This window comes from Schistocerca gregaria, chromosome 5 (assembly GCF_023897955.1).
Source record: "Schistocerca gregaria isolate iqSchGreg1 chromosome 5, iqSchGreg1.2, whole genome shotgun sequence".
Lineage (NCBI taxonomy): Eukaryota > Metazoa > Arthropoda > Insecta > Orthoptera > Acrididae > Schistocerca > Schistocerca gregaria.
Genome location: NC_064924.1, coordinates 637,031,422 through 637,056,505, shown reverse-complemented (window position 1 = coordinate 637,056,505; position 25,084 = coordinate 637,031,422). Strand labels below are relative to the sequence as shown.

The window sequence follows — 25,084 nt, the reverse complement described above, 5'->3', positions numbered from 1 at the left end:
AAAATGTCTTACAGGTAGCAAAGCTAGGTTTAAATCTAAAGAAAAATCACGTATCCTGGTCAACTCCTCCTATTCCAAGGACAAATTTATATTTAAGAAGTAGTAGCTAGCAAAAACAGCTCTACTTTTTAAGTGTAGTTCCGTGAATAGTAAGGAGTTAAATAATTATATGTCAATTAATTTTAACATAAATCACAAATATATGGAACTCAGGATTTCTATTACACAGTTATAGGTGTCTTAAAGAGCACTCAGGAAAGCCGTAAAAAAAATTTGGTGTCGTCTTTGATGGCATCATGTCACATGTCATCAGAGAACAACCCAAACAACTGAAGCACAAGTACATCAGCTGCCACTCAATAATTGATAAAGACAATGCATTACAGAATAGTAGATTAGATGCTTTCCAAATAAACCGATGTGTTACTCATCTGTGGTGAAACTAGATGAAGTAGTTGATTAGCACGTCACCTGTATCTCAAATGATTTCTGGGTTGTGCCTGTCCGTTACAGGCCATTTTAGCAAGACTGGAACAATGGCTTCAAGAAACTGGCACCTTCAAGACAAACAGGGTCAGTTGTGTTGTGGCCAGATACACCGCACTGCTGATGTGGAAGAGGACATCCCCCAAGTGGTCGGTCAGAGTCTGTTGATGGGTATCCGCAACATAGTAGGCCCTGTGGATGTACCCCAGAACAGCAATGGCAAGTTCTCCATGAACAGCTACTTCAGGCGAGTGTAGCCAATTTTGCCCCACAAGCCGACTACTGTACATGGTTCCTACACCATTGGGTTGGCGTTCCAGCCTTTCCTCTGGTCATTCTTTTCATAGATGAAGCAAATTTCACAAATGACAGTCTACTAAAGCCAAGAGCCACATTTGGGATGAGGGAAACCCTCATGCCACACATTCCCATGGATTTCACACATTGTTTCAGTATTAATGTGTGAGCTGGTACTATCCATGGTTGGGTTTTAGGTGGTTTCCCCACATCTAATTATGTGAATGCTGGGATGGTACCCACATCCCAGTTCAGTTACATGATTCACAAACATTTAGGGGGGGGGGGGGGGGGGGAAGTGTTCTCACACTTTCATAACAGATAACACTAGAATAAGACAGTTGAGAGGACACAAATTCTTTCCTGGGAAAGAGGGGGCAGGTGCGCAGCTGGAGGGGCAAACAATAATTAACATGTCCACCATGTGGAGATACAGGATAAAGTCTAGGAAAAATAAGAAGAAGAATAAACACACACTTGTGAATATGTAGTATGGCAAAGGTATCGTGGCAAGCCATTGAAAGGTGATGAATGGTGAGTTGTGTCTTCCCAAACACTGAAGTAGTACCAAACCCTCAGGTTTAATTGTACATTTTAGGCATCTACCTGTGATAAGCAATAGCAATGCTGTGTGTTCATGAGCATTATTGGCAGGAAAAAAGGCCAGAACTGTCATAGGGGGACAAACTGGAAAGTCTCCTGCTCATACATATTGCATATTAAAATTAGTTCAGCAAGCACAGAAGAACACCGAGAGTGGAGTATGCATACTATAGGGATATCACTGAAAGTAAAATTCTGTACATAAAGGCAGCTTCCCACAGGACACAAATGTGACGGGATAATACATAATAGCCCAAAAGTGATTACTATTAAAAGAAAACAAAACCAATGTTAACACATCCTCACCAGAACGCATTTAATATTTATTCCTGGGTTGTATACAATACAAAATACAGAGTGTGTAAAATTTCTTACATATCAATCAATACTGTACAATTGTTTTTCTTTAATATCAATGAACCACTGCTTGAAATTTTCAGTTACTGAAACCCATTGCAGTTTTTATAGCACCCATTTCTGAAGATGTCAATGCATTTAGCATCAGACCAGGTACTGGAGCTTGGTGTTCCATGTCACGCAGTTTATTCACTTTAAGTTTCAGTTCACTGCGCATTTTGTTGATTTCAACGTCAACTTGAATCTGATCTGAAAAACAAAACAAATGTAATACAGACTAAATTTGGATATTTGTGAAGCAGAAGAATTCTTTATATTTTCAAAGATAAAAATCTAACAACTTTATATCTAACACACAACCAACATCCTACAAATGACTGAACACTTATGAAATTTCAAATATAAAACCTATTAATATCAAATATACATTATTGGATTTATTTATAAATATCAAGACTCACAAACTGCTCTATGACACTTAGGCACCATAAAAAATAATGGGAAATTTGGGACAAAACAACAACAATATCAAATAGATCGAGTGCTAAAACAGGCTAGATGAAAGAAGACTGTAAGGTATTACAAGCTATCAAATGGAATCCTCCTAATGATGTAGAAAAACACACATACCTCACTCACATTCATATGGCTTTTGTCATCTCTGGCCATTATGCGCTGTCTGTGGTGAGAAGTCATCGCCACAGTGATGAAATCAGAAAAACAATCTACATCCAAACCTCCAACCTTCAAATTTGCAGTCTGACGCTAACAATCAAGCCAAGATATCATCAAGAGAGGACACTGTCACGAAGATTAGACCCGAAAGCACAGACACATTCTCAAATCTTGGAAAGTAACTCTGTTTGCAAAGTAGGGTGGTTTTTCCTGCATTAGGACTATTAAAAGTCTACGCACATTACTCTCAAGCAAAACAAGTCTGCTCTTTCTTGTTCAAACTGTAGGCCTTTTAATGTGTTTTTGTGACTGATTATTTGTATATGTGAAGTAAGGTGACAATAAGACAATTAAAAACCATTCCACAAACAAAATATTTAATAGGAAAGTGGTTCTTGAAGACTTAAATTAATGATTATTTTACAAGGCTCTTACTAAATAATCATCTGGTGGTGGCCAAGCTTGTCCACCAAGGTATATTCTTAGTGGTATCCCCGACATAAGGTGAACAGCGCTGTTATGAAGAATGCGGCTGTGCTTAGTCAATTGCTGGGTTTACATCCCACTTCACACTTTGCCATTAACATGCAAAGCACAGTTTCAGTACCTTACTAATATAAAATCTGTTTTCTTTGCTTATCAGGTTTTACTTAAGTCTGATTTCTACCACAACCATCAAAGTAACTTTTTTTATTTCCAGTCAATTGTGCACAAACTGTTTCTGCCAGTACAAAATTGATGGGGTGACACTTTTAACACCTTTCCTGAAATGCATGCTTCACAATAATGATCCGGGGAGAGGGGGGGTGATAAATTCCCAACTCCAAATTCTTAACACTAGAACCACCAGAGCAGTCAAAATGACTGCAACACATTTTCAAAACGTTATTTTGACTGCAGTTTTTCTCGTATTGCAAATGAGATTAAGTGACTTTTCCAAATTAAAAGTCAGAATCACCCACACTTGTTAACAAGTGTATCTAGAACCACAAGAGAGGTCATTCTGACTGCGGTATTGATTAATGTAATAAAATGTCTTACAGCATGCCCTCCTTCCTCTGGTTGAGACTGAATCTGTAACAATCAGTCTCTAAACAGCAATAATATGCACAATAATGAAACTCTTAATTTACTGATGTCCACTGTTTGTCTCCGCGTCTCCAGTCTTATTGTCACTCATTAGCTTGTAGCAACATAGTAATCACAGCTCGCAGATCTGTCGCTTACCGAAGCAGAATGGTTCGCTCTCTTACATGATATTCCAGATGATAAGTCTGAAGCAGAATGTGACCTAGATGCAAAAGACTTAAGCGAAGATGCAGGCGGAGATTACTGTCAACCAAGCGATCATTCTGGAAGCACTGATTCAGATTATGCTGAAAACGTAGTTGTTCAGCCAGGTTAGTAATAATTATGAAATGCATTATTTACATGTCAAAATTCAACTTTCATATAAAATTCAGGATTTAGATGACAATTACTCTGAACAGATACTGGCCCAGGACCCAACTTCAGGAGGGTCTACTTATTGTGATGCCCTCATTTTTGTCTGTGAAGGGGTGCACACTGGAATGGCTTAAGGACAAGGTGCCCACAATATCCTCGTGGGAAGATGAGAAGCTGCTGGTCAAGACGGCAGCGGAGCTTCTTAAGACTGCAAAAGTGTCAATATGGGTACCAAAGATCCTTAAGGAAGTCTCTCCTAAGACTCTGTTCAAGAAAATAAGTGCCCAGAACCTAAAAGTCTCAACAGAAGAGTGATCAACCACAAGGTTGTACCGGAAGGACGAACGCTGGTCGTGTAGGTCGGAGAGAAGTCCCTGAAGGCATAGCGGGAGCAGACCTGAAATCGTTTTTAGGGTTCTCGCAGGTCACTGTTAGGGTTCTTAAAGACCTCAGAGATGGCAGCAAGACGGAGACTGGAGGTGCTGCAGATTAATCTGCAGCACAGTAAAGGGACCTCTGGTGCTCTGAGATGCTGCGTGGGGAGGCAGGAAGTGGGCGTGGCCCTGATACAAGAACCCTATTTATATAAAGAAGGTGTATCGGGCCTCATGGCACTGGAGGTAAGCTGATTTATGCTAGGAATCTAAGAAGCTCCAGAACATGCATCTATGTAAGAAATGGAATTTCTTTCATGCCAGTCATGGATTTCTGCTCCAGGGACTTAGTGACCATTAAAATGCAGCAATGTGAGGAAGGTATCACGAGGGAAACTATTCTGGCCTCAGTATGCCTCCCTTAGCTCTCCTCCTCCTTTGGAGGTGAGGAGACTGGTAGAGGCTTGTCATTGGCAAGGTGACCAACTGCTGGTGGGATGCGACACCAATGCCCACAACCTAGTGTGGGGCCGCAGGGACACCAACAGTAGATTTCTTTTCGCTAACAACTAGGGCTAATGAACCTACATTCAGGAATAGCAGAAGGGAAGAAGAAATTGACATAACCTTTGGTTCCATGATGATGGGCAGCTATGTCAAACAATGGTATGTGGCATTAGAGTCATCCTCATTGGACCGCATGTACATTAAATTCAAGGTTGAAATGGGAATCAGACAGACCAAGACCTATAGGAATCCCAGGAAAACAGACTGAGAGGGACCTTGAGTTAGGCTTATCAGAAATTAAAACCTCGATAAGGAATTCAGTAGAGTTTGAGGAAGTAGAAGTGGCTGTTACCTCTGCCATAGTGACTTCGTATCAGGAAAACTGCATGATCACCAAGAAGCGCACAAATGGGAGTGTGCCTTGGTGGAACAATAACTTGGAAACACAAAGAAAACAGGTACAGAGACTGTTTAACATTGTGAGACGTAAAGGACAATGGGGCTTAATATTGTGAGGCCCTTGTCAATTACAACCTTGCAATCAGACAAGCAAAGAAGGCATCCTGGAAGGTATTCTGTGAGGAAGTGGAGAGCATGGCTGTTCAAGACAGACTTCACAGAATTCTCACTAGAGTACCAACCAATCCAGGAGGTATGTTGAAAAAAGAAGATTGGGAATATACAAAGACAGCACGTAAGACGTTGGAACTGCTGCTCAAAACTCACTTTCTTCAATATGCTCTGCTGGACAACACAGACCAGAATGAGATCCCAGAGAGACAGGCACTTGAAGACAGGACTGGAAATCAGCCAAGGAGTGTGTGGACTTCAATAAAATCCAACAGGCAGTGGGAACATATTCAACCGTTCATGTCACCTGGCCCAGATGGAATTTTTCCAGCTCTCCTGCAGGCTATTGAGGGTTAGCCTAGCAGTAGGACTCATTCCCAATGCTTGGAGGACAGTGAAGGGTGTCTTCATTCCAAAGCCAGGGAAAATTGATCATACCAAGGCCAAGGATATGAGACCTATAAGTCTGTCCTCCTCCATTCTCAAAACATTGGAAAAAAACTGGTTAATGTATACGTTGGGGAGAGGAGGCTAATTAGGGACCATCTCGATAGGTGTACCAGGTCACCTCATTCACCTGATACGGAGTTTATACCTTGACCAAGAAGCCATGGTGAGAACTATGTATGGAACAATGAAATGGATAAAGATTCAGAAAGGGGTCCGGCAAGGCTGCATACTGTCACCGTACCTGTTCAATCTGTATGCAGATCATGTTATGAGGAATGTGAGGCTAGATGAAGGAGGAACAGGAATTAAAACAGCTGGAATAAATGTAAACAACCTCAGGTACGCGGATGATACGATCCTGTTGGCAGAAAGTGAAGAAGAATTGAGAACACACTTGCTGAAGGTGAAAGACGAAAGTGAAAAGGGCAGTCTTAGGCTGAATGTGACGAAAACGAAAATTATGGCAACTACACATACCAATTTGTGGGATATAGCAGGAGAAACAATGGAGGTAGTGATCACATTCAGTTATTTCGATTCCCAGATCTCTGCTCATGGCGACTGCAGCTATGAAATCTGGAGACGCCTGTTGCTCGGTAGACAGGCGATGTCAAACCTTGACAAGGTTATAAGGTCCAGAGATATAACACTAGCAACAAATACCGTATTGTGAGGGCTATGGTCTTTCCTGTTGTGATGTATGGATGTGAGACCTGGACCATTAGAAAGGCTGAACGGCGAAGAATTGACTCCTTCGATTTGTGGTGTTGGAAGAAACTTCTTAGAGTTCCATGGACTGCAAAGAGAACCAACAGATCAATATTGTAGCACATAAAAGCAGATTTCTCCCTGGAAGGTCTAATGTTAAAACAAAACCTTGCTGGAAAAAACATTAATGCTGGGGAAGATTGAAGGAACTAGAAGAAGAGGACGACAGAGGATGAGATGGATCGATGGCATCACAGAAGTAATGTGTTCCAACCTGGAAGGTCTACGGGAGAAAGTGCAAGACAGGAAAAAGGTGACGTGATTTGGTTCATGGGATCACAAAGAGTTGGAACCGACTAAACGAATAGAGAGAGAGAGAGAGAAGAGAGGAGAGAGAGAGAGAGAGAGAGAGAGAGAGAGATATTCAAACCAACATGCATCTCAACCAGGTAAATCATGTGAGACAACTTGTAATGGAACTGACAAATAGACATCATTTTATTTTATTATACACGAAAGTCATGTTAAAAAAGCTTTTGCTTAAGATAATACAAAGTTAGGTGTTGCGATCAATAATCGATATTGAAATTGTATGTTCTTTGTAGCTTATGACCGTGATCTTTGGTCTACAACGGGTTTACGGCCACTTGAGTGTTGGCCACGGTTGAGTGTAGTTGTGTATACAGTTTTGGCAATAAATGTGTTTTCGATACAAAGAAACTGTGGAGTACTGCATCATTTTTCGATAGTCCAGTAATAATTAAAAAACCCGTACCTCTTCTTGGACCCAGAGCATCAAAGGAATCATCGCCTAGACAACGAGAAGCCACATGGACAATGCAGACTCAGCAGCATCAACAAAGGAGACATCATGGCCAGCTCTACTAAAGTATTATGCAGCCATTAGTCACACCGTAACGGTGTCCTTATGGAAATAACTTTTCCTGAACAGTAGAGCGGGTTCGTGACAACTGGGGGCTCGTCCGTGATTAAGACATTTATATGTACTGGATTGACGAAATCTGTTTTGCAGAAGTCTAATGACCACGTGGTACGAAGATGTGCAATACATGGAAGTCAAGGGAGACGAAACGAAGCAGTAAAGTGGACTGACTTTGTTAAAAAATTTTTGGAGGGGGAATCTTTGTCATGGGCCAATCAAAATTTTTCTATGGGCGTGTCTTATGCCGAATTTGAAATTGAGTTCTTAAGACGGTTCTGGTCTGAAACTGAACAAGCCAGGATAAAGAGCGAGTTCCTGAATGGACCAAATTACAGAGAAACACAGGGGACTATGAAACAGTTTTGTAAGAATCAACTGAAGAAACTTGTACATTTGAGTAAACCCTTTGATGAGCTCACACAGATAGATGCTTTAAAGAGGAGGTTGCCAACAGATGTGCAATGGGACCTAGTGTATGGACCAGATGACAACATTGAACAATTTCTAAACTATGTGGACAAACTTGACAGGATTATAGACAAAGTGGGGAAACCAAAACACTATTTCAATCACGCACAAAGAGGTGGGGATCATAGTTGGGGAAACACTAATTTTAACAGGAGGGAAAACAGTAGGCCCAACAACCATAGTTTTCATCATAGGGAACAAAATAGTCACAATATTAATAATAATTTCCATTCAAGGGAAAGCTATAATTTCCATTCAAGAGGACAATCTGGGAACAATTGGAACAGAAGTAATTACAGGGAGTCTGAAAACAGGAATTGGCGTGAACATAGGGACGCTGGGAGTCAGAATGCTATGGGAAGTCATGAAGAAAAAAACTAGCATGCGCTCGATTGTCGGTCCACAAGGTAGGGGCGAAAAGCATAGATAATAGATGGACCAATAACACTGACTACGTTGCATCAAGAGATACATCTCAAGTAATGAGTAGTTATCTTATGACTGTACTACCCTCTAAACACAGTACCTGTTAAGAACGAACACATTAGTTGCAATAAAGACCCAGAGAAAATAATTGACTTAGTTGAATTTTATGTATGGCCAGAAGCTTGTAGTTTGTCAGTTGATCAGCAGGTTAACGGTTTAAATGATTTAGGAATTTATGCACTGATGAAAGAACCAGGTGAGCAAATGGTTGACACTGATTTAACGAGCAAAGAATTAAAAACACTTGGGTGTGAAAGCAACATTTTAAGTTTTCAGGAGAGAGAGGTTGATGATTGTAGTATTTGGGAAAATGAAGATTTAATTATACATGATGATGGTGAAAAATATTTTGTTTGCTTTAAAGAGGAAATGAAGGCATTAGGTGTTGTGGAAGAAACTGATATGCATCTTGTAGATGTACCCAAGGATGTTATTAACAGTTTAAGTGGTGATAATGCCAGTGTCACAACCAATAGGCTCTGTAATCCAACATCTTACGAAGGAACCTGGGCAGTTTATAAAGATTCCCTGAACAGTAAAACTGACTGTGCAAGTAGGCTACCATTTGCAATGAACAAAGGTGAGTTATTTCTTTATAATATGTGACTAAATAGTGATGCAATTAAAAATGATAGCAATTTTAGAAAAATGGTTCTTAATATGTCTCAAATTTTATATCCTGATTGGTGGAAAAACACTAAACATATTATTGTTGAACAACTGAAGGATAAATACCTTAGTGGTGAACAATGTTATATGGGTGAAAATATTTGGATTAATGAAATTATCAATGCAAGTGACAGTCCTAATGATGTGTGTGTTAATGTTATGACCATAGATAATAAAGGTGACAGTAATATAGGTACTTGTAAGTCAGAAAGTCATTGTTTCAGTGAAATTCAGAATGATTTATTGTATGAATACGTTCAGCCTCAAAAAGGTGATGACATAGGTAGTCCGTTCATTAGAGCAAAAGTTGGTACCTGGGAAGGCAAGTGCCTTATAGACACAGGGAGTCAGGTTTAGGAATATCTGAAATTCTAAGCAAAAAGCTGAAGTGCGAGAAAGATTACATTGAAATGCCAGTCACTGGGGTGAAAATAAGAGGGGCTACAGGAAAACATAGTAAAACTGTGAAAAGACAAACTTTGTTATCTTTTACAATTGAGGGAGTCACATTTACACGTGGATGCCTAATTATACCAGGCCTCAGTGAGGACTGTATTCTTGGGATGTCATGGATTCGGAGTGTAGATGCAAGATTTGATTGGGGAGGACAAAAAATTATCATAACAACACCAAATGGGGGGTGTATCTCCACCAAGTTTGTCAGATCAAATAGAGTGTTGTGTAATGATAAATTTAACACTATAAATCTTGTAAAGGAGAAGAAATATGTTGACAAACACATAACAGAGCTGGATTTAAGTGAAGTAGATTTCAACACACTGGTAAACACAAAGATTTCCGAAGCTAGTGGTCTAAACAATGAGCAAAAACAGGAACTAGAGTCTTTGTTATGGGAATACAGTGATATGTCTTTAGCAACATTCCAGGGAAAGTTAGGGGTTACGAATGTACTTTGCAAGTAAGACCATATGACCCATTTTTCATAAAACCATATGGTGTGCCCATAGCAAAATGTACAGCAGTTGAGAAAGAATTACATAAGATGGAAGTGTATGGCATTATTGAAAGGAGTATCAGTGCTTATAATAACCCGCTGGTAGTTGTGTCAAAGAGGGATGGGGGAGTGAGAATAGTTCTTGACTCCAGGCCTTTAAACAAGATCTTATACAGGGAAACAGACCACCCTGAAAACATTGATGAGCTGTTGCACAAGTTCAAGGACATAAAATTAATGTCAAGTCTAGACTTAACCTCAAGCTTTCACCAAGTACCCCTGGCACCCAAATCTAGGAAATACACTACTTTTCTGTACAATGGCCGTTGCTATCAGTATTGTGTAGTCTCGTTTGGCTTGAACTCATCGGTAGCAGAATTCATTAGAGCTTTAGACCATGTGCTTGGGCAGGAACTTGTATCCAAATTAGTGATTTATGTAGATGACATTTTAGTAACTGGGTAAGATTGGAATGAGCATGTTGGGCTTTTAAGACAGGCGTGCGAGAAACTTAGAAGCGGGGGAATGACACTAAAACTAGAAAAGTGCAAATTTGCAGTACCTGAGTTAAAATTTTTGGGGCATATCATAACAGAAAAAAGAATTTTGGCTGATCCAGACAAAATTAAAGCTATTGCAGAGTTTCTTATACCCCGTAACAGAAAACAACTGAAATCATTTTATGGGCTATGTGGCTTCTACAGAAAATTTGTAAGTAAACAAAGCTTAAACACACCCTGTCTAAGTAACTTGGTAAAGAAGGACACTGTTTGGATATGGAGTAAAGATTGTCAAGAGGCTTTCGACATAATAAAAAAGGAACTAAATAACCAGAACCTGTTACACAGACCAGATTTCAATTTACCTTTCTGTTTACATACTGACAGCAGTGATTATGGGCTATGTGCTGAATTATTTCAAGTAAAAGAAGTCAATGGGGAGACAGTTCATGCTGCAATTGCATTTGCAAGCAGAGTGTTACTGAAGCATGAAAAGAACCATACAGTAACAGAAAAAGAGCTATTAGCTATACAGTGGTCATTTGCAAAATTCAGGACCTATTTACTTGGACATAAGGTAATAGTGTACTCTGATCATAAAGCCTTAAGCTATATACAGGAATGCAAGCTCTATCATGATAGGCTTACAAGATGGGCATTGCATTTACAACAATTCCACTTTGAAATTAAGTATATTAAAGGCACTGACAACATAGTTGAGGATGCTCTATCAAGGCTACCAGTAGGAGGGGAAACAGAAATTTTTGATCAAAATGAAGAAAAACAGTTTAAAATGAGGTATATTAAAGGGGTCACGGATGAAAAAGTTGTTAGAACATTGTGTAATAAAATCAGGAGGAGCCAGAACCGTGATGCAGATTGGAAATTAGTAAAGAGCTGTTTAGGGAAAAAAAAACTATAAAAAATTAGACAAGTACTATAAGGTGTTTAAAGGTACTCTGTTTAGAACTGATGAAGACTCGGACAATTGGAAACTATGCTGGCCTGAGGAGGAAGCTGAGAGGTTAATTAGGTATACTCATGAGAGCTATGGTCATTGTGGCATACAGAAGTGTATGCAGAAATTACAAGAAAACATACTTCTACAATATGGCCAAGAAAGTTAGAAAAGAATTGTCAACTTGTTACAAGTGCCAACGAGTCAAAGTAAGTAACAGAAAATGTCAAGGTGAAATGCAAAACATTATTCCTGCACAACCTCTAGACTTAGTCGCTGTTGATTTCTATGGGCCGCTTCCACGGAGTAGGAATGGCCACTGCTACATTTTTGTCATGGTGGATGTATTTTCTAAACTAATCAAGTTGTATCCTGTCAGAAAAGCCACAGGTAAAGAGATAGTCACAAAAGTTGAAAAAGACTATTTCTTAAATGTTGGGGAACCAAAAGCAATCTTGTCAGATAACGGTTCTCAGTTTTTGTCAAAAATTTGGAAAGCCTTTGTTGATAAATCAGGAATCAAACATGTTCAAATATCTGTATATAATCCGTCGTCAAACCCAGCTGAGGTATATGCGCGAGATTGGTCGTTTATGTCTTACATATTGCAGTCATAAACATCCTACATGTACGAGACTTTGAAGATGTTATGAATAGCTTGCAGCACACTTCCACAGGATTTTCACCTCATGAAATTATGTTTCATCTAAAACCAAACAACATTATCAATGAACTTGTAGAATTTCCACCATGCACAATGATGACTATGCGAGAACGTGAAGCCATAGTCAAAGAAACCATGATAAAAAGGGGGAAATGAGAAAAAGACAACATGATGGCAAGATCAAAGCAACCAAGTTTAAAGTTGGAGATCATGTTTTAGTAAAATCACATGAGAAATTAAAAATTCTAACTTCTGAAATAAGGAAATTCTTTGATATGTACATGGGTCCATTTGAGATTGTAGAACATCCACACCCGAATGCATACCGGTTGGTGTATCCTAAATCCAGGAAAGTTCTCGGGCTAAGGAATATTGTCTCGTTGAAATTGTATAAACAAAAGGGATAAGACTAGTCTGATAAAGTGAAAAGGTGACTGAACAAAGGTTTTTCACTGGAAATTTTGTATATAAAAAATTGTCTGATTTTGTTACAGTTTTGTGCCCTTTAAAATGTTTATTATTTGTTTAATATGTATTCACTGCATGAAGTGTTTTCAATGGATTTTCTGTGTAATATGCTTGCTATGTTCTTGATATTTCTGTATGTTTATGCAATTTGATTGATATTTGATAATTTGTGTAATAACTTTCTCACGCCACACTTGAGACATCATTTATAATGCAAGCCTTTAATCAGTACTAAATCTGTCTTGCAACAATTAAGTTTAATTTTTTAAAATCTTAAAGGCAGAGTCCTAATTACTACACACTTAAGTGCTTGAGATGTCCAACTCTACTAGGAGAAAATCATTTTTAGTAAACCACATGAATTACTGTACATTTCTTTCTCAACAACTGCAAAAGTTTAGGCAATAATATTTTTTTAATTTTGATAGATACATACCATTCCAAAACTTTCATCCATGATTTTACCTTTGCACTTTTACTGTGAATATGAATCCTTGTAACAAACCGCCTGTAACTTTACTTTTGAAAACATTCTAATTTTGTTATCCTTGAAGTAAGTGTTATAGTCTGTAATAAGACATTTTACACCCAATGTGTTGATACATTTGTATTACATGTTTATTGAATTTATTAGTATTTAAAGGATCTGTGTTGGACCAGTTCATAACTTTGTAGTGTTACTCAGACAGATTCTGTAAACTTCTCCCACTAGATAAACATTACCAGAAGGTTAACTATGCATCCTAACCATGTACTTAATATAAACATTATGTAACCAAAAGGTGATCTCTGTATGTGATTTTTTTTTTTTTTTTTTTGATAACATGGCATTATAGTCAATGAAGTGATACAAACAGCTAAGCTTTGGAAAGACGCACTGCAGGACATGCAGAAATCAGACCTTTAACGGAAGTCACCTATGTGTAGATGGTCAATGTGGGACAGACTGTGAATAGTGTAAAAAGTGGGCAACAAAAGAAAAGAAAACAAGCCTGCAATTAAAAGTTAGTCTTTCAATGGTTACATGTGAAGTGCTGCAACATTATGGACTCTTCTAAGTGAAAATTGTGAATCTTCTTTTGTATTTCATTTACTCTAAGGTTAAAAATTGTATGTTTTCCTTCACTTAGTATAACAATTTCCGTGTTAGCACAATTAAAAGGAAACAATCCTATTAAAAATTTTAATTTATTTAAAATCATAATCTTGGCAGTTCCATTATTCTGATGTCAGAATTTTGTTCGCATTTTCATACTTACAACACTAAAGTCATGTTAAAAAAGCTTTTGCTTAAGATAACACTAAGTTAGGTGTTGCGATCAATAATCGATATTGGAATTGTATGTTCTTTGTAGCTTACGACCGTGATCTTTGGTCTACAACGGGTTTACGGCCAATTGAGTGTTGGCCACGGTTGAGTGTAGTTGTGTATATAGTTTTGGCAATAAATGTGTTTTTGATACAAAGAAACTGTGGAGTACTGGGTCATTTTTCGATAGTCCAGTAATAATTAAAAAACCCGCACCTCTTCTTGGAGCCAGAGCATCAAAGGAATCATCGCCTAGACAACGAGAAGCCCCATGGACAATGCAGACTCAGCAGCATCAACAAAGGAGACATCATGGCCAGCTCTACTAAAGTATTATGCAGCCATTAGCCACACCGTAATGGTGTCCTTATGGAGATAACTTTTCCTGAACAGTAGAGGGGGTTCGTGACAAACTCTCCACCAACTCATTGGGAAAGTGGAGAAAGCACTTCACTTCCAAGAAATAGCCCTCCGCATCTTCCTGGATATCGAGGGCAACTTCAGTAACACAACCTTCGATTCTATAGTAAGGGCAGCAGAGGTGCATGACTTAGGGACTACTATATGTAGGTGGACCAGGGCCATGTTTAGAGGAAGGAAGGTAGAGGCTACCATGATGAATGAAAAGATGGTAATTAACACCATTAGAGGTTACCCACAAATAGTAGTTCTGTCCACTTTATTGAGGGATCTAGTGGTGAATGAACTCACTGAAGAATTAAATTCCAGACAATGTATCTGCCAAGGATATGTAGATGACCTTGTCATAGTAATACTCGGAAAATTTATTGACACAGTTAGAAATATGGCACAAGAAGGATTGTACATTTTGCAAAATTGGTGCATCGAACAGGATCTGAGGGTTAATCCTAAGAAGAGTGTTGTGGTGGCTTTACGAAGAGGCATATCCAACACTCAAGTTGGAATCTAAAGCTCTTCAATGAAACTCTACCTGTGAAGGGGATAGTGAAATATCAAGGGGTAACCTTATATGAGAAACTAACATGGGCCCCTCTCATTAAGAGCAACCCTGAAATCATTGGCAGCTCCTGCAACAAGATCTAAGATTGTTACAGAACGCCACAGGGCTCTGGTGGAGTTAGGGGGAAGCAACATGGTAAACCTAGTGTGGGTCCCTGGCCACCCAGGGATCTGTAGCAATGAACAAGCCGACAGACTAATCAGGATGGGGGCAACGACTCCATTTATTGGACTGGAACCTGTCCTGGCAATAACCAAGGCTATGATCAAACTAGAACTATGGAACTGGCTTAGGAAACAGCATGTAGAATATTGGACCAATGTCCATAAACAGAAACATGGTAAGGTAATGATGTCCAAGCCATGTTTTAAAAGAAGCTCTGCAATCCTGGGATTGAACAGGAAAAGAGAAACTCGTGACTGAACTGATGACAGATTAAGGGAATTCCAAAAAACACCTCCACACAATGGGTATAATGGAAGAAGACCCTAAATGTAGGATCTGTGATGAGGTTGAAGAAACTCATTGCACTTAATCTTTGAATGCATGGCACTGGAGAGCAAGATACAGAATCTTCGGGACAACTAGACCGAAAGAAATTGTGTCTAACAAAAAACTCTGAAAGAGACTTCTTGCACTATTCAAGGGCACCGGTTGGCTTTGCTAGATATACAGGGAGTGATACCACACAATAAACTCAGTTTCGGTGTGGGCAAGCTGAGAACTAATAGTACTTGCACTGTTGGAACAATTAGATGATCAAGAAGAGAAATCTCTTATGCTGTGAAGGATAATCTTTACAACTCAGATCTCTTCAAACATTCCAGTGGCACTCTTACTGTATATCAGGCCAAACAAAACAAGAATGTGCTTCTGTATTGCACTTTGCATTCAGAAGTTGAACTTCAAACTGACTGGGGGCGGGGGCATCACTCCAGACAAGAGATTTCTAGAGCAATACAAAATATGGCATTGATGTGGTGGATCAAATGGCAAGAAAATACACTGTTCGAGATGGTATTCGAAGATGGCCAGTTCATGTATTTTATAATATTCTCGACTCGGCAGCTATCAAACAGGGACAAAGATCACTTGTCGAAATTATATCCTAAAGCTAGCAGAGGAGCTTCGTACGGGGTACATGGACTCGAAAAGTAAGTTGGTGGAAACAGAAGGTAAATCGGGAAACACCGTGGAAGGAAATAAAATGAGGAGACAATGTCAAATGAAGTGTAGGAATAAGACAAGTTATATCTACAAAAAGTGCAAACGGTGAATGTATGGCTCTTGTTCGGAAGACACAACTAAGGACGTACGTAGTTCCTCCTGCTAAAGATAAATAATTCACATCAGTGAGTGGAAATAAACTGAAGAAAAAGTCTGGCAGTGTTTTACAAATATGTGGCATGTGGATTTGGCAAACAGATTTCATGACTAAGTGCACTACATAAAATATTACAGTAATTAATTTTATTCCATGAACCATGGACCTTGTCGTTGGTGGGGAGGCTTGCGTGCCTCAGCGATACAGATAGCCATACCGTAAGTACAACCACAACGGAGGGGTATCTGTTGAGAGGCCAGACAAATGCGTGGTTCCTGAAGAGGGGCAGCAGCCTTTTCAGTAGTTGCAAGAGCAACAGTCTGGATGATTGACTGATCTGGCCTTGTAACAATAACCAAAACGGGCTTGCTGTGCTGGTACTGCGAACGGCTCAAAGCAAGGGGGAAACTACTGCCGTAATTTTTCCCAAGGCCATGCAGCTTTACTGTATGATTAAATGATGATGGCGTCCTCTTGGGTAAAATATTCTGGAGGTAAAATAGTCCCCCATTCGGATCTCCGGTCGGGGACTACTCAAGAGGATGCCGTTATCAGGAGAAAGAAAACTGGCGTTCTACGGATCGGAGCGTGGAATGTCAGATCCCTTAATCGGGCAGGTAGGTTAGAAAATTTGAAAAGGGAAATGGATAGGTTAAAGTTAGATATAGTGGGAATTAGTGAAGTTCGTTGGCAGGAGGAACAAGACTTTTGGTCAGGTGAATACAGGGTTATAAATACAAAATCAAATAGGGGTAATGCAGGAGTGGGTTTAATAATGAATAGGAAAATAGGAATGCAGGTAAGCTACTACAAACAGCATAGTGAACGCATTATCGTGGCCAAGATAGATACGAAGCCCACACCTACTACAGTAGTACAAGTTTATATGCCAGCTAGCTTTGCAGATGATGAAGAAATTGAAGAAATGTATGATGAAATAAAAGAAATTATTCAGATAGTGAAGGGAGACAAAAATTTAATAGTCATGGGTGACTGGAATTGGAGTGTAGGAAAAGGGAGAGAAGGAAATGTAGTAAGTGACTATGGATTGGGGCTAAGAAATGAAAGAGGAAGCCACATGGTAGAATTCTGCACAGAGCACAACTTAATCATAGCTAACACTTGGTTTCAGAATCATGAAAGGAGGTTGTATACATGGAAGAACCCTGGAGATACTAAAAGGTATCAGATAGATTATATAATGGTAAGACAGATTTAGGAACCAGGTTTTAAATTTAAGGCATTTCCAGGGGCAGATGTGGACTCTGACCACAATCTATTGGTTATGAACGGTAGATTAAAACTGAAGAAACTGCAAAAAGGTGGGAATTTAAGCAGATGGGACCTGGATAAACTGAAAGAACCAGAGGTTGTACAGAGTTTCAGGGAGAGCATAAGGGAACAATTGACAGAAATGGGGGAAAGAAATACAGTAGAAGAAGAACGGGTAGCTTTGAGGGATGAAGTAGTGAAGGCAGCACAGGATCAAGTAGGTAAAAAGACGAGGGCTAGTAGAAATCCATGGGTAACAGAAGAGATACTGAATTTAATTGATGAAAGGAGAAAATATAAAAATGCAGTAAATGAAGCAGGCAAAAAGGAATACAAACGTCTCAAATATGAGATCGACAGGAAGTGCAAAATGGCTAAGCAGGCATGGCTAGAGGACAAATGTAAGGATGTAGATGCTTACCTCACTAGGGGTAAGATAGATACTGCCTACAGGAAAATTAAAGAGACCTTTGGAGATAAGAGAACCACTTGTATGAACATCAAGAGCTCAGATGGAAACCCAGTTCTAAGCAAAGAAGGGAAAGCAGAAAGGTGGAAGGAGTATCTAGAGGGACTATACAAGGGCGATGTACTTGAGGACAATATTATGGAAATGGAAGAGGATGTAGATGAAGATGAAATGGGAGATACGATACTGCGTGAAGAGTTTGACAGAGCACTGAAAGACCTGAGTCGGATCAAGGCCCCCGGAGTGGACAACATTCCATTGGAACTACTGACGGCATTGGGAGAGCCAGTCCTGACAAAACTCTACTATCTGGTGAGCAAGATGTATGAAACAGGCGAAATACCCTCAGACTTCAAGAAGAATATAATTATTCCAATCCCAAAGAAAGCAGGTGTTGACAGATGTGAAAATTACCAAACAATCAGTTTAATAAGCTACAGCTGCAAAATACTAACTCGAATTCTTTACAGACGAATGGAAAAACTAGTAGAAGCCGACCTCGGGGAAGATCAGTTTGGATTCTGTAGAAATACTGGAACACGTGAGGCAATACTGACCTTACGACTTATCTTAGAAGAAAGATTAAGGAAAGGCAAACCTACGATTCTAGCATCTGTAGACTTAGAGAAAGCTTTTGACAATATTGACTGGAATACTCTCTTTCATATTCTAAAGGTGGCAGGGGTAAAATACAGGGAGTGAAAGGCTATTTACAATTTGTACAGAAACCGATTTAGCATTGGAGGGCAGCGTGGAGGGTAAAAATCGTAGAGGGATACCGAGAGATGAATACACTAAACAGTTTCAGTAGGATGTATGTTGCAGTAGGTATTGGGAGATGAAGAAGCTTGCACAGGATAGAGTAGCATGGAGAGCTGCATCAAACCAGTCTCAGGACTGAAGACAACAACAACAATAATGAGTACACAATAAAATGTCAGCTTCTTTACTAAAAGAATTTGAAATAAAAATTGTGTTTGTTAATTAGTTAAAACATTTCTAAAAACTCATTGTTGTTTGTAGTAAAAAGAAAAAAATATTGAATTTGAGATATATAATTCATCTTATTTTAGTTTTATAAAACTAAAACACATATTTGAAATGAAGATAATGAGAACAAAAATAATAATTTCCACATAGCAGTCAAAATGACCACATCAGCCATTAGGCATACAATATGTTCAAGCGGTTCTAGTGTTAAGAGGCGATCTACACACATGATGATTATCGTCCTCAGACCCTGCTAATCTCATTAATCACACTGTACACATAGCGAACTACTGACTCGAGAGTCTTCAGCTATCGTGCTATCACAGGCTGCAAGCAGAGCAAAGCAAAAGCAAAAATAAATTTTAACTAACCTCTTTTGAGCATTTCAGTAGCTTTCTTCTCTGGGATCTTTATTAAAAGAGATCCAACTGACACCCAAACTTTATCTGCAGTAGACTTCTGTATAGCTCTGAGAGCTTCTCTGGTATGATTTCGCCTACGGTCCAGGGCTACAACTTCATTACGATCTCTTAGAATTTCTTCTCCAACTTCTTCAATTTCACTCAACAGTCGCAGACTGTGCTGAGGATTCTCCAAAAGGCCCAAGCCTGTAAAGCCATGTTGCCTATTACATTAATAAACACAGCATTCATTTTGTAAAAATGAACATTCAATTTTTCAATGTTCTCTGCTAATCAAACTCTGTTAAATGCAAACCAATGTTTACTCAGTATCAAGTACTAGCATCTACATAAAGATATATATAACAAAAAAATGGTTAATTGAAACTAAAACTGCTACTTGAAAGTCAAATCCAAGACTTTCAATACTGAGAGTGGCAGTTTTAGTGTCTTCAGCCTTCCCATTTATTTGTTTCACATGTTCAGATAACAAATGCGCTATTTTAACATATTTCTTTCTCTACATCCAGTGGAAATAATAACCACTACATGAGTTAATAAAAAAATAGACAAACAAAATGCCACATTTCACAAATTTAAGAAGACTATGTTTTGTATTTTATAATTCAAACCATAATGTATTTTTCAAAATTGATAAATAATAACAGCCACATTGATATTTCAAACTAAATGAACTTTTAATATCATGACAATGTAAAGGTAGTGTGTTAACATACAAGATCTCTCTTTATCATTACTATTGACACATTCACAGAATAAAATCAGGAAGAGCATCTGTCCAGAACAAGGCCCTTTAATAATCAGTGTACACACAAATCTTTAAAATTACCATCACATGTCAACAAGAAAGTGTTGATCACCAACAAATGTAAAGTATCTGCACAAAATTATGCAGGTCTCAGCCATAAGTAGAATGGATGACATGTAGGTGCAGTAGAATGTTTTAATTAAGACAGTATTTTCTGCTCACCTCAACATACTAGTTCTCAAGACGATACAAGAGTACAAACCAGTATCAGGTTCTTAGCTTAAGATTTTGCGTAACATTCTCTCCTTCCTTTTCTCTTTCAGAGAACAAAGTTCCCTTTTCTTTCTTCCTTTACATTTTTTCTCTATCCGGACAGCTTCAGTAGAAAAAGGGTCAAAATGTGTCACTCTGGCTGGCATTTTTGTAGGTTGACCGAGTCCCTGCCTATCCTTTCTTAACACAGTTTTTAAAGGAAACTTTTGACCAGATCCTTCGGGACCCAGTCCCTTTTCCTTGTCCCAACCAGCTTTCAACAAAATCTGGAAACCTCTATTGCTCTCTGGAATAGAATAATAGGTTCTGCCTGCACCAGGGTGAGAGTTAAAAAGATGAACAGTTGAGGTGAGATGTTTCTCTTTTTCATCACTGAAACTGCGTTTACAAACAGCACAGTAGAAAGTACCTACGTCCTTTTTTCTACGAGATTTTGGTTTCTCTTCTGAAACGGGCCCAGAACTCATGTAATTAACAATATGAAAATGCTTCATTTTTTCCGCAATACTCAAACAACTATTCCCACTTCTGTCTTTCACGTCGATGTCAGCGCCGCTGTCAACGAGCAGTTTTACTACATCAAGAGATCCTGAGGCAGCAGCGCACATCAGAACTGTCCAACCATACTGATCAACAGTATTTATGTTACTCTCTCTTCCTTTCAATAACGACGCAACGCTGGAAACGTCGTTACTTTGAGCAGCCTTCATTATATTGTTGATCCAGTTACATCCGTCTACATCCAAGGGCGTGCTGCTCACGGGAGAGCTTTCAGTGAGATCGGCATGCCGCACACTTTTCAAACATATTTCCGCAGATTTGGCTGCAGAAGTTACATTCCCCACCGATGACTTTTCGGGTTCTTGTTTCACAATTTCTTCATACAGCCGCTTAGCTTCGTCACCAGTGAGATTCTGGCTTGAAACAGGAACAGTTTTTCCTTTACGGGGCACGTAGGAGTCTCCCTCTCTTACAAATGTTTTCCACTGGAAAACGGCAGTAGAAAGAGACTGCCAGTTTGGATGCAAAGCCATGACAGCTACAAGGAACACCAATTCAGTTGGAGCAAGAAAACAGACGACACTGGGGCCATCCACATCAGCACAACTCACCACCGTCGGCTTTCACACCAGACATAACCATTCCTGCAATTTTTTTTTTTTTATAATTCTCTATCACAAGACCAAATACATAAGTTGAAAATTTTCAGCCACTGCAGAAACCGCACCAAAGAACACTGTGACAAAAGATAACAAAGGTACTATTTTCTTGATGCTGCGAGCTAGACAAAGCTCATGCATTGAAAAGTGGCGCAACGCTAATGCATCATAATCGTCATTGTCATCATCATCAGCATCATCACCACCATTATTATTGTTATTATCAGAGAGTGAATCCTGTGTATAATTAATGATAACTCTATAATTATTAAACAATTGACATTTCTCACAAAGATATAAGCGAATAATTTCTAAAAAGACATACAACATATCACCATTACTTGCAAATAATACGGTACAAATTAAGATAATCTGCACCGGCTGGAAGACCGACCAGAAGATAATCTACTTCTCTGAAACTAATTCTTAATAAACAGAAAAACAAGCTTCCCAGAACTCAGGAAGAAATTAGCCATTCCTGTCAGATGTCAACTTACGAAAGTCGGTAACCAAACATATACAGGTTACATAAAGAATGCAAGTCCAAAAGAAAAACAGATGGAACTGATAGGAGTTGATTTGGGTGTAAAATTGTAAAAGGTAACAGGAGGTTTTACTTGAGCTTTCATCTTTATTGTAGTTGATCTGTTTTCCAAATGAATATGTTTTTCGAAATTGCATTCTTCAAATAAATAAACCAATAACAAATGATATTAAAAATTAAAAGAGTCTACTTTGGCTTGTAGATGTGTAAGATTATATCTTGATTTTCGTACTCTGCATGGGATATCATGTTGTACCTTTATTTATGCCAGACTATTTCCAACAAGAATGACCAAGATTTCGGCTCGCGGGCCATGCCCAGGTCATAATGCCAAAGCGTTCAGCCATGTTTTCCGAGCTCTAGAGGGGGGAACAGTGGAAAAACAGCAAACGCGCCGCATTTAAATGGCAGTGCAGTCGAACTGCATACGATTTGGTTTTATATTTCACATTTCTGAACAACATAGATCACAAACAAAATAAATTTTAAGTATTACTTGTTTATTTTTGGCTCGCTGAAGACAGAATACCGTTTTTTTTTTTTCGGCGCAGACCATCGACATATGGTTGCCACGTAATCGTGACTATTTTAATTTCATAATCGGAAAAGATTTTTCGCAGAAATATGTCGATCGAAATATTGTAGCACTTTTGCAACATGATTATGGAGACTTCTAAAATCTACCTGAGAAAAGCAATGTAGACGTCCTGGACAGATTTAAGCGTAGAAAGACTTGTCATTAAAACTGGAACTACTTTGTAGGTCAATTAATGACGTCTGCACATGCAAGGGGGCGCTTTCAACTGAAGTGGTGAACGGGTTGGAAAACAGCTCGAAAACAGGCGTAAGACTGACAGTGTCCTCAAAACTTTCCTAAAATTATCCTCGTAATTCACATAAGTCCACAATGAATTCTTCACACCTTCCACTTTCTTTAATGCCAGTGAGTTTACGGAACTGGACTACCTATGTCGGTATGTGTCCCATCGACAAAGCGATTTTCTTTCTTAATATTTCTCCACTAAATCAGAAAGAAGTTACCTTGCAATGTCTGTGGGCAGTGTCTGCAATCCATTCTGGCTGTTCCAAATTTTGTTCCTGTACTCCGTTTTCTTCCACAAGGTCAACAACAGCGAGTTTTAAATCGAAAAATCATACCAGACATGCTCCTTGATTTAAACAATGCAGCTTTCAGTAATTTATGAAGTCTCCATAATTGTCGTTTATTTCCACTGAAGACTGTTGCAACTGACAATGGAATAATGGGCGCAACTTCAGAAATTTTACTATTTATACCACTCATTTTCCTTAACTGCTCTACACCTGCAAATTTAGCACAAAGTGCTTTTTCAGTTACAGAACAATGAATACCGTCTGTCGATCGTTCTAATTTTTTGCTGTTCCATTTTCATCTAAATGTTTAAATTCCTTCTACATCTACATCTAAATCTGCATGGTTACTCTGCAATTCACACTTAAGTGCCTGGCAGAGGGTTCATCGAACCATTTTCATACTACTTCTCTACCATTCCACTCTCGAATGACGCATGGGATAAAGGAACACATAAATCTTTCCGTTCGAGCTAAGATTTCTCTTATTTTATTGTGATGATCATTTCTCCCTACGTAGGTGGGTGTCAAAAAAATTTTTACGCATTCTGAAGAGAAAGTTGGTGATTGAAATTTCGTAAATATATCTCGCCGCAAAAAAACCGCCTTTGTTTCAGTGACTGCCACCCCAACTTGCGTACCATATCAGTGACACCGTCACCCGTATAGCGCGATAACACGGAACGAGCTGCCCTTCTTCGCACTATCTCGATGTCCTCCATCAATCCTACCTGGTAAGGATCACATACCGCGCAGCATTATTCCAGCAGTGGATGGACAAGTGTAATGTAGGCTGTCTCTTTAGTGGGTTTGTCGCATCTTCTAAGTGTTCTGCCAACAAAGCACAGTCTTTGTTTCGCCTTCCTGTCAATATTATCTATGTGGTCCTTCCAGTTTCAGTTGCTCGTAATTGTAATTCCTAGGTATTTAGTCGAATTGAAAGCCCTTAGATATGTGCTATTTATCGTATACACAAAAATTATCGGATTTCTTTTAGCACCCATGTGAATGACCTCGCACTTTTCTTTGTTTAGTGATAATTGCCACTTTTCGCACCATACAGAAATTTTCTCTAGACCGTTTTGTAAATGGAATTGATCGTCTGATGATTTTACTAGATGGTAAATTACAGCGTCATCTGCAAACAATCTAATGGGGCTGCTCAGATTATCACCTAGATCATTTATATAAATCAGGAACAGCAGAGGGCCTTGGGCTTTACCTAGTGGAACGCTAGATGTCACTTCTGTTCTACTCAATGATTTACCGTCTATCACTAAGAACTGTGACCTCTCTGAGAGGAAATCAAGAACCCAGCCACACAACTGTGACGATACTCCATATGCATGCAATTTTATTAATAGTTGCTTGTGAGGAACGGTATCAAAAGCCTTCTGGAAATCTAGGAATATGGAAACGATCTGAAGTCCTTTGTCGACACCACTAACTACTTCATGGGAATAACAAGAACGATATTTTCTGAATCCGTGTAGGTTATATATTAATAAGTCATCTTCATCAAGGTGATTCATAATGTTTGAGTACAGTATATGCTCCAAAATCCTACTGCAAATTTAGGTTAGTGATATGGGTATGTAATTCAATAGGTTACTCCTATTTCCTTTCTTGAATATTGGTGTGACCTGTGCTACTTTCCAGTCTTTAGGAACAGACCTTTCGTGAAGTGAGCTAAGAAAGGCGCTATTGTGCCTGCATACTCTGAGAGGAACCTGATTGGTATACCGTCTGGACCGGATGATTTGCCTTTCTTAAGTGATTTGAGTTGTATCGCAACACCTAAGATATCTACTTTTATGTCACTCATGCTAACAGCTGCTCTGGTTTCGAATTCTAGTATATTTACTTCGTCTTCTTTCGTGAAGGAATTACGGAAAAC

At 38.9% G+C, this 25,084-nt stretch overlaps 1 protein-coding gene across 2 annotated transcripts; it reads right to left on the bottom strand.

Moving 5' to 3' along the window:
- Positions 1–1,675: 1,675 nt before the first annotated feature.
- On the bottom strand, positions 1,676–21,611 carry LOC126272444 (p53 and DNA damage-regulated protein 1). 2 transcript variants are annotated; one of them, XM_049975319.1, is made up of 3 exons: positions 21,486–21,611; positions 19,302–19,538; positions 1,676–1,992 (listed from the first exon to the last, which is right to left on the bottom strand). In XM_049975319.1, the coding sequence occupies exons 1-3, from the start codon at positions 21,514–21,516 to the stop codon at positions 1,823–1,825; spliced, it is 438 nt and encodes a 145-aa protein (XP_049831276.1). In that variant the 5' UTR covers positions 21,517–21,611; the 3' UTR covers positions 1,676–1,822. The 2 variants fall into 2 exon arrangements, 1 of the variants encoding a protein (XP_049831276.1); XR_007549224.1 differs by lacking the exons at positions 1,676–1,992; positions 21,486–21,611 and adding an exon at positions 20,323–21,479 and having other exon boundaries at positions 19,456–19,538.
- Between the last annotated feature and the right edge of the window lie 3,473 nt (positions 21,612–25,084).

Coding starts and splice junctions, on each gene's coding strand:
- LOC126272444 (XM_049975319.1), bottom strand. CDS start 21,516: ATGGTTATGTCTGGTGTGAAAGCCGACGGTG. Junction 19,539..21,485: donor TGGTGTGAAAGCCGACGGTG/GTGAGTTGTGCT, acceptor ATGGCTTTACAG/GCTTGGGCCTTTTGGAGAAT. Junction 1,993..19,301: donor TACTGAAATGCTCAAAAGAG/GTTAGTTAAAAT, acceptor TTTGTTTTTCAG/ATCAGATTCAAGTTGACGTT.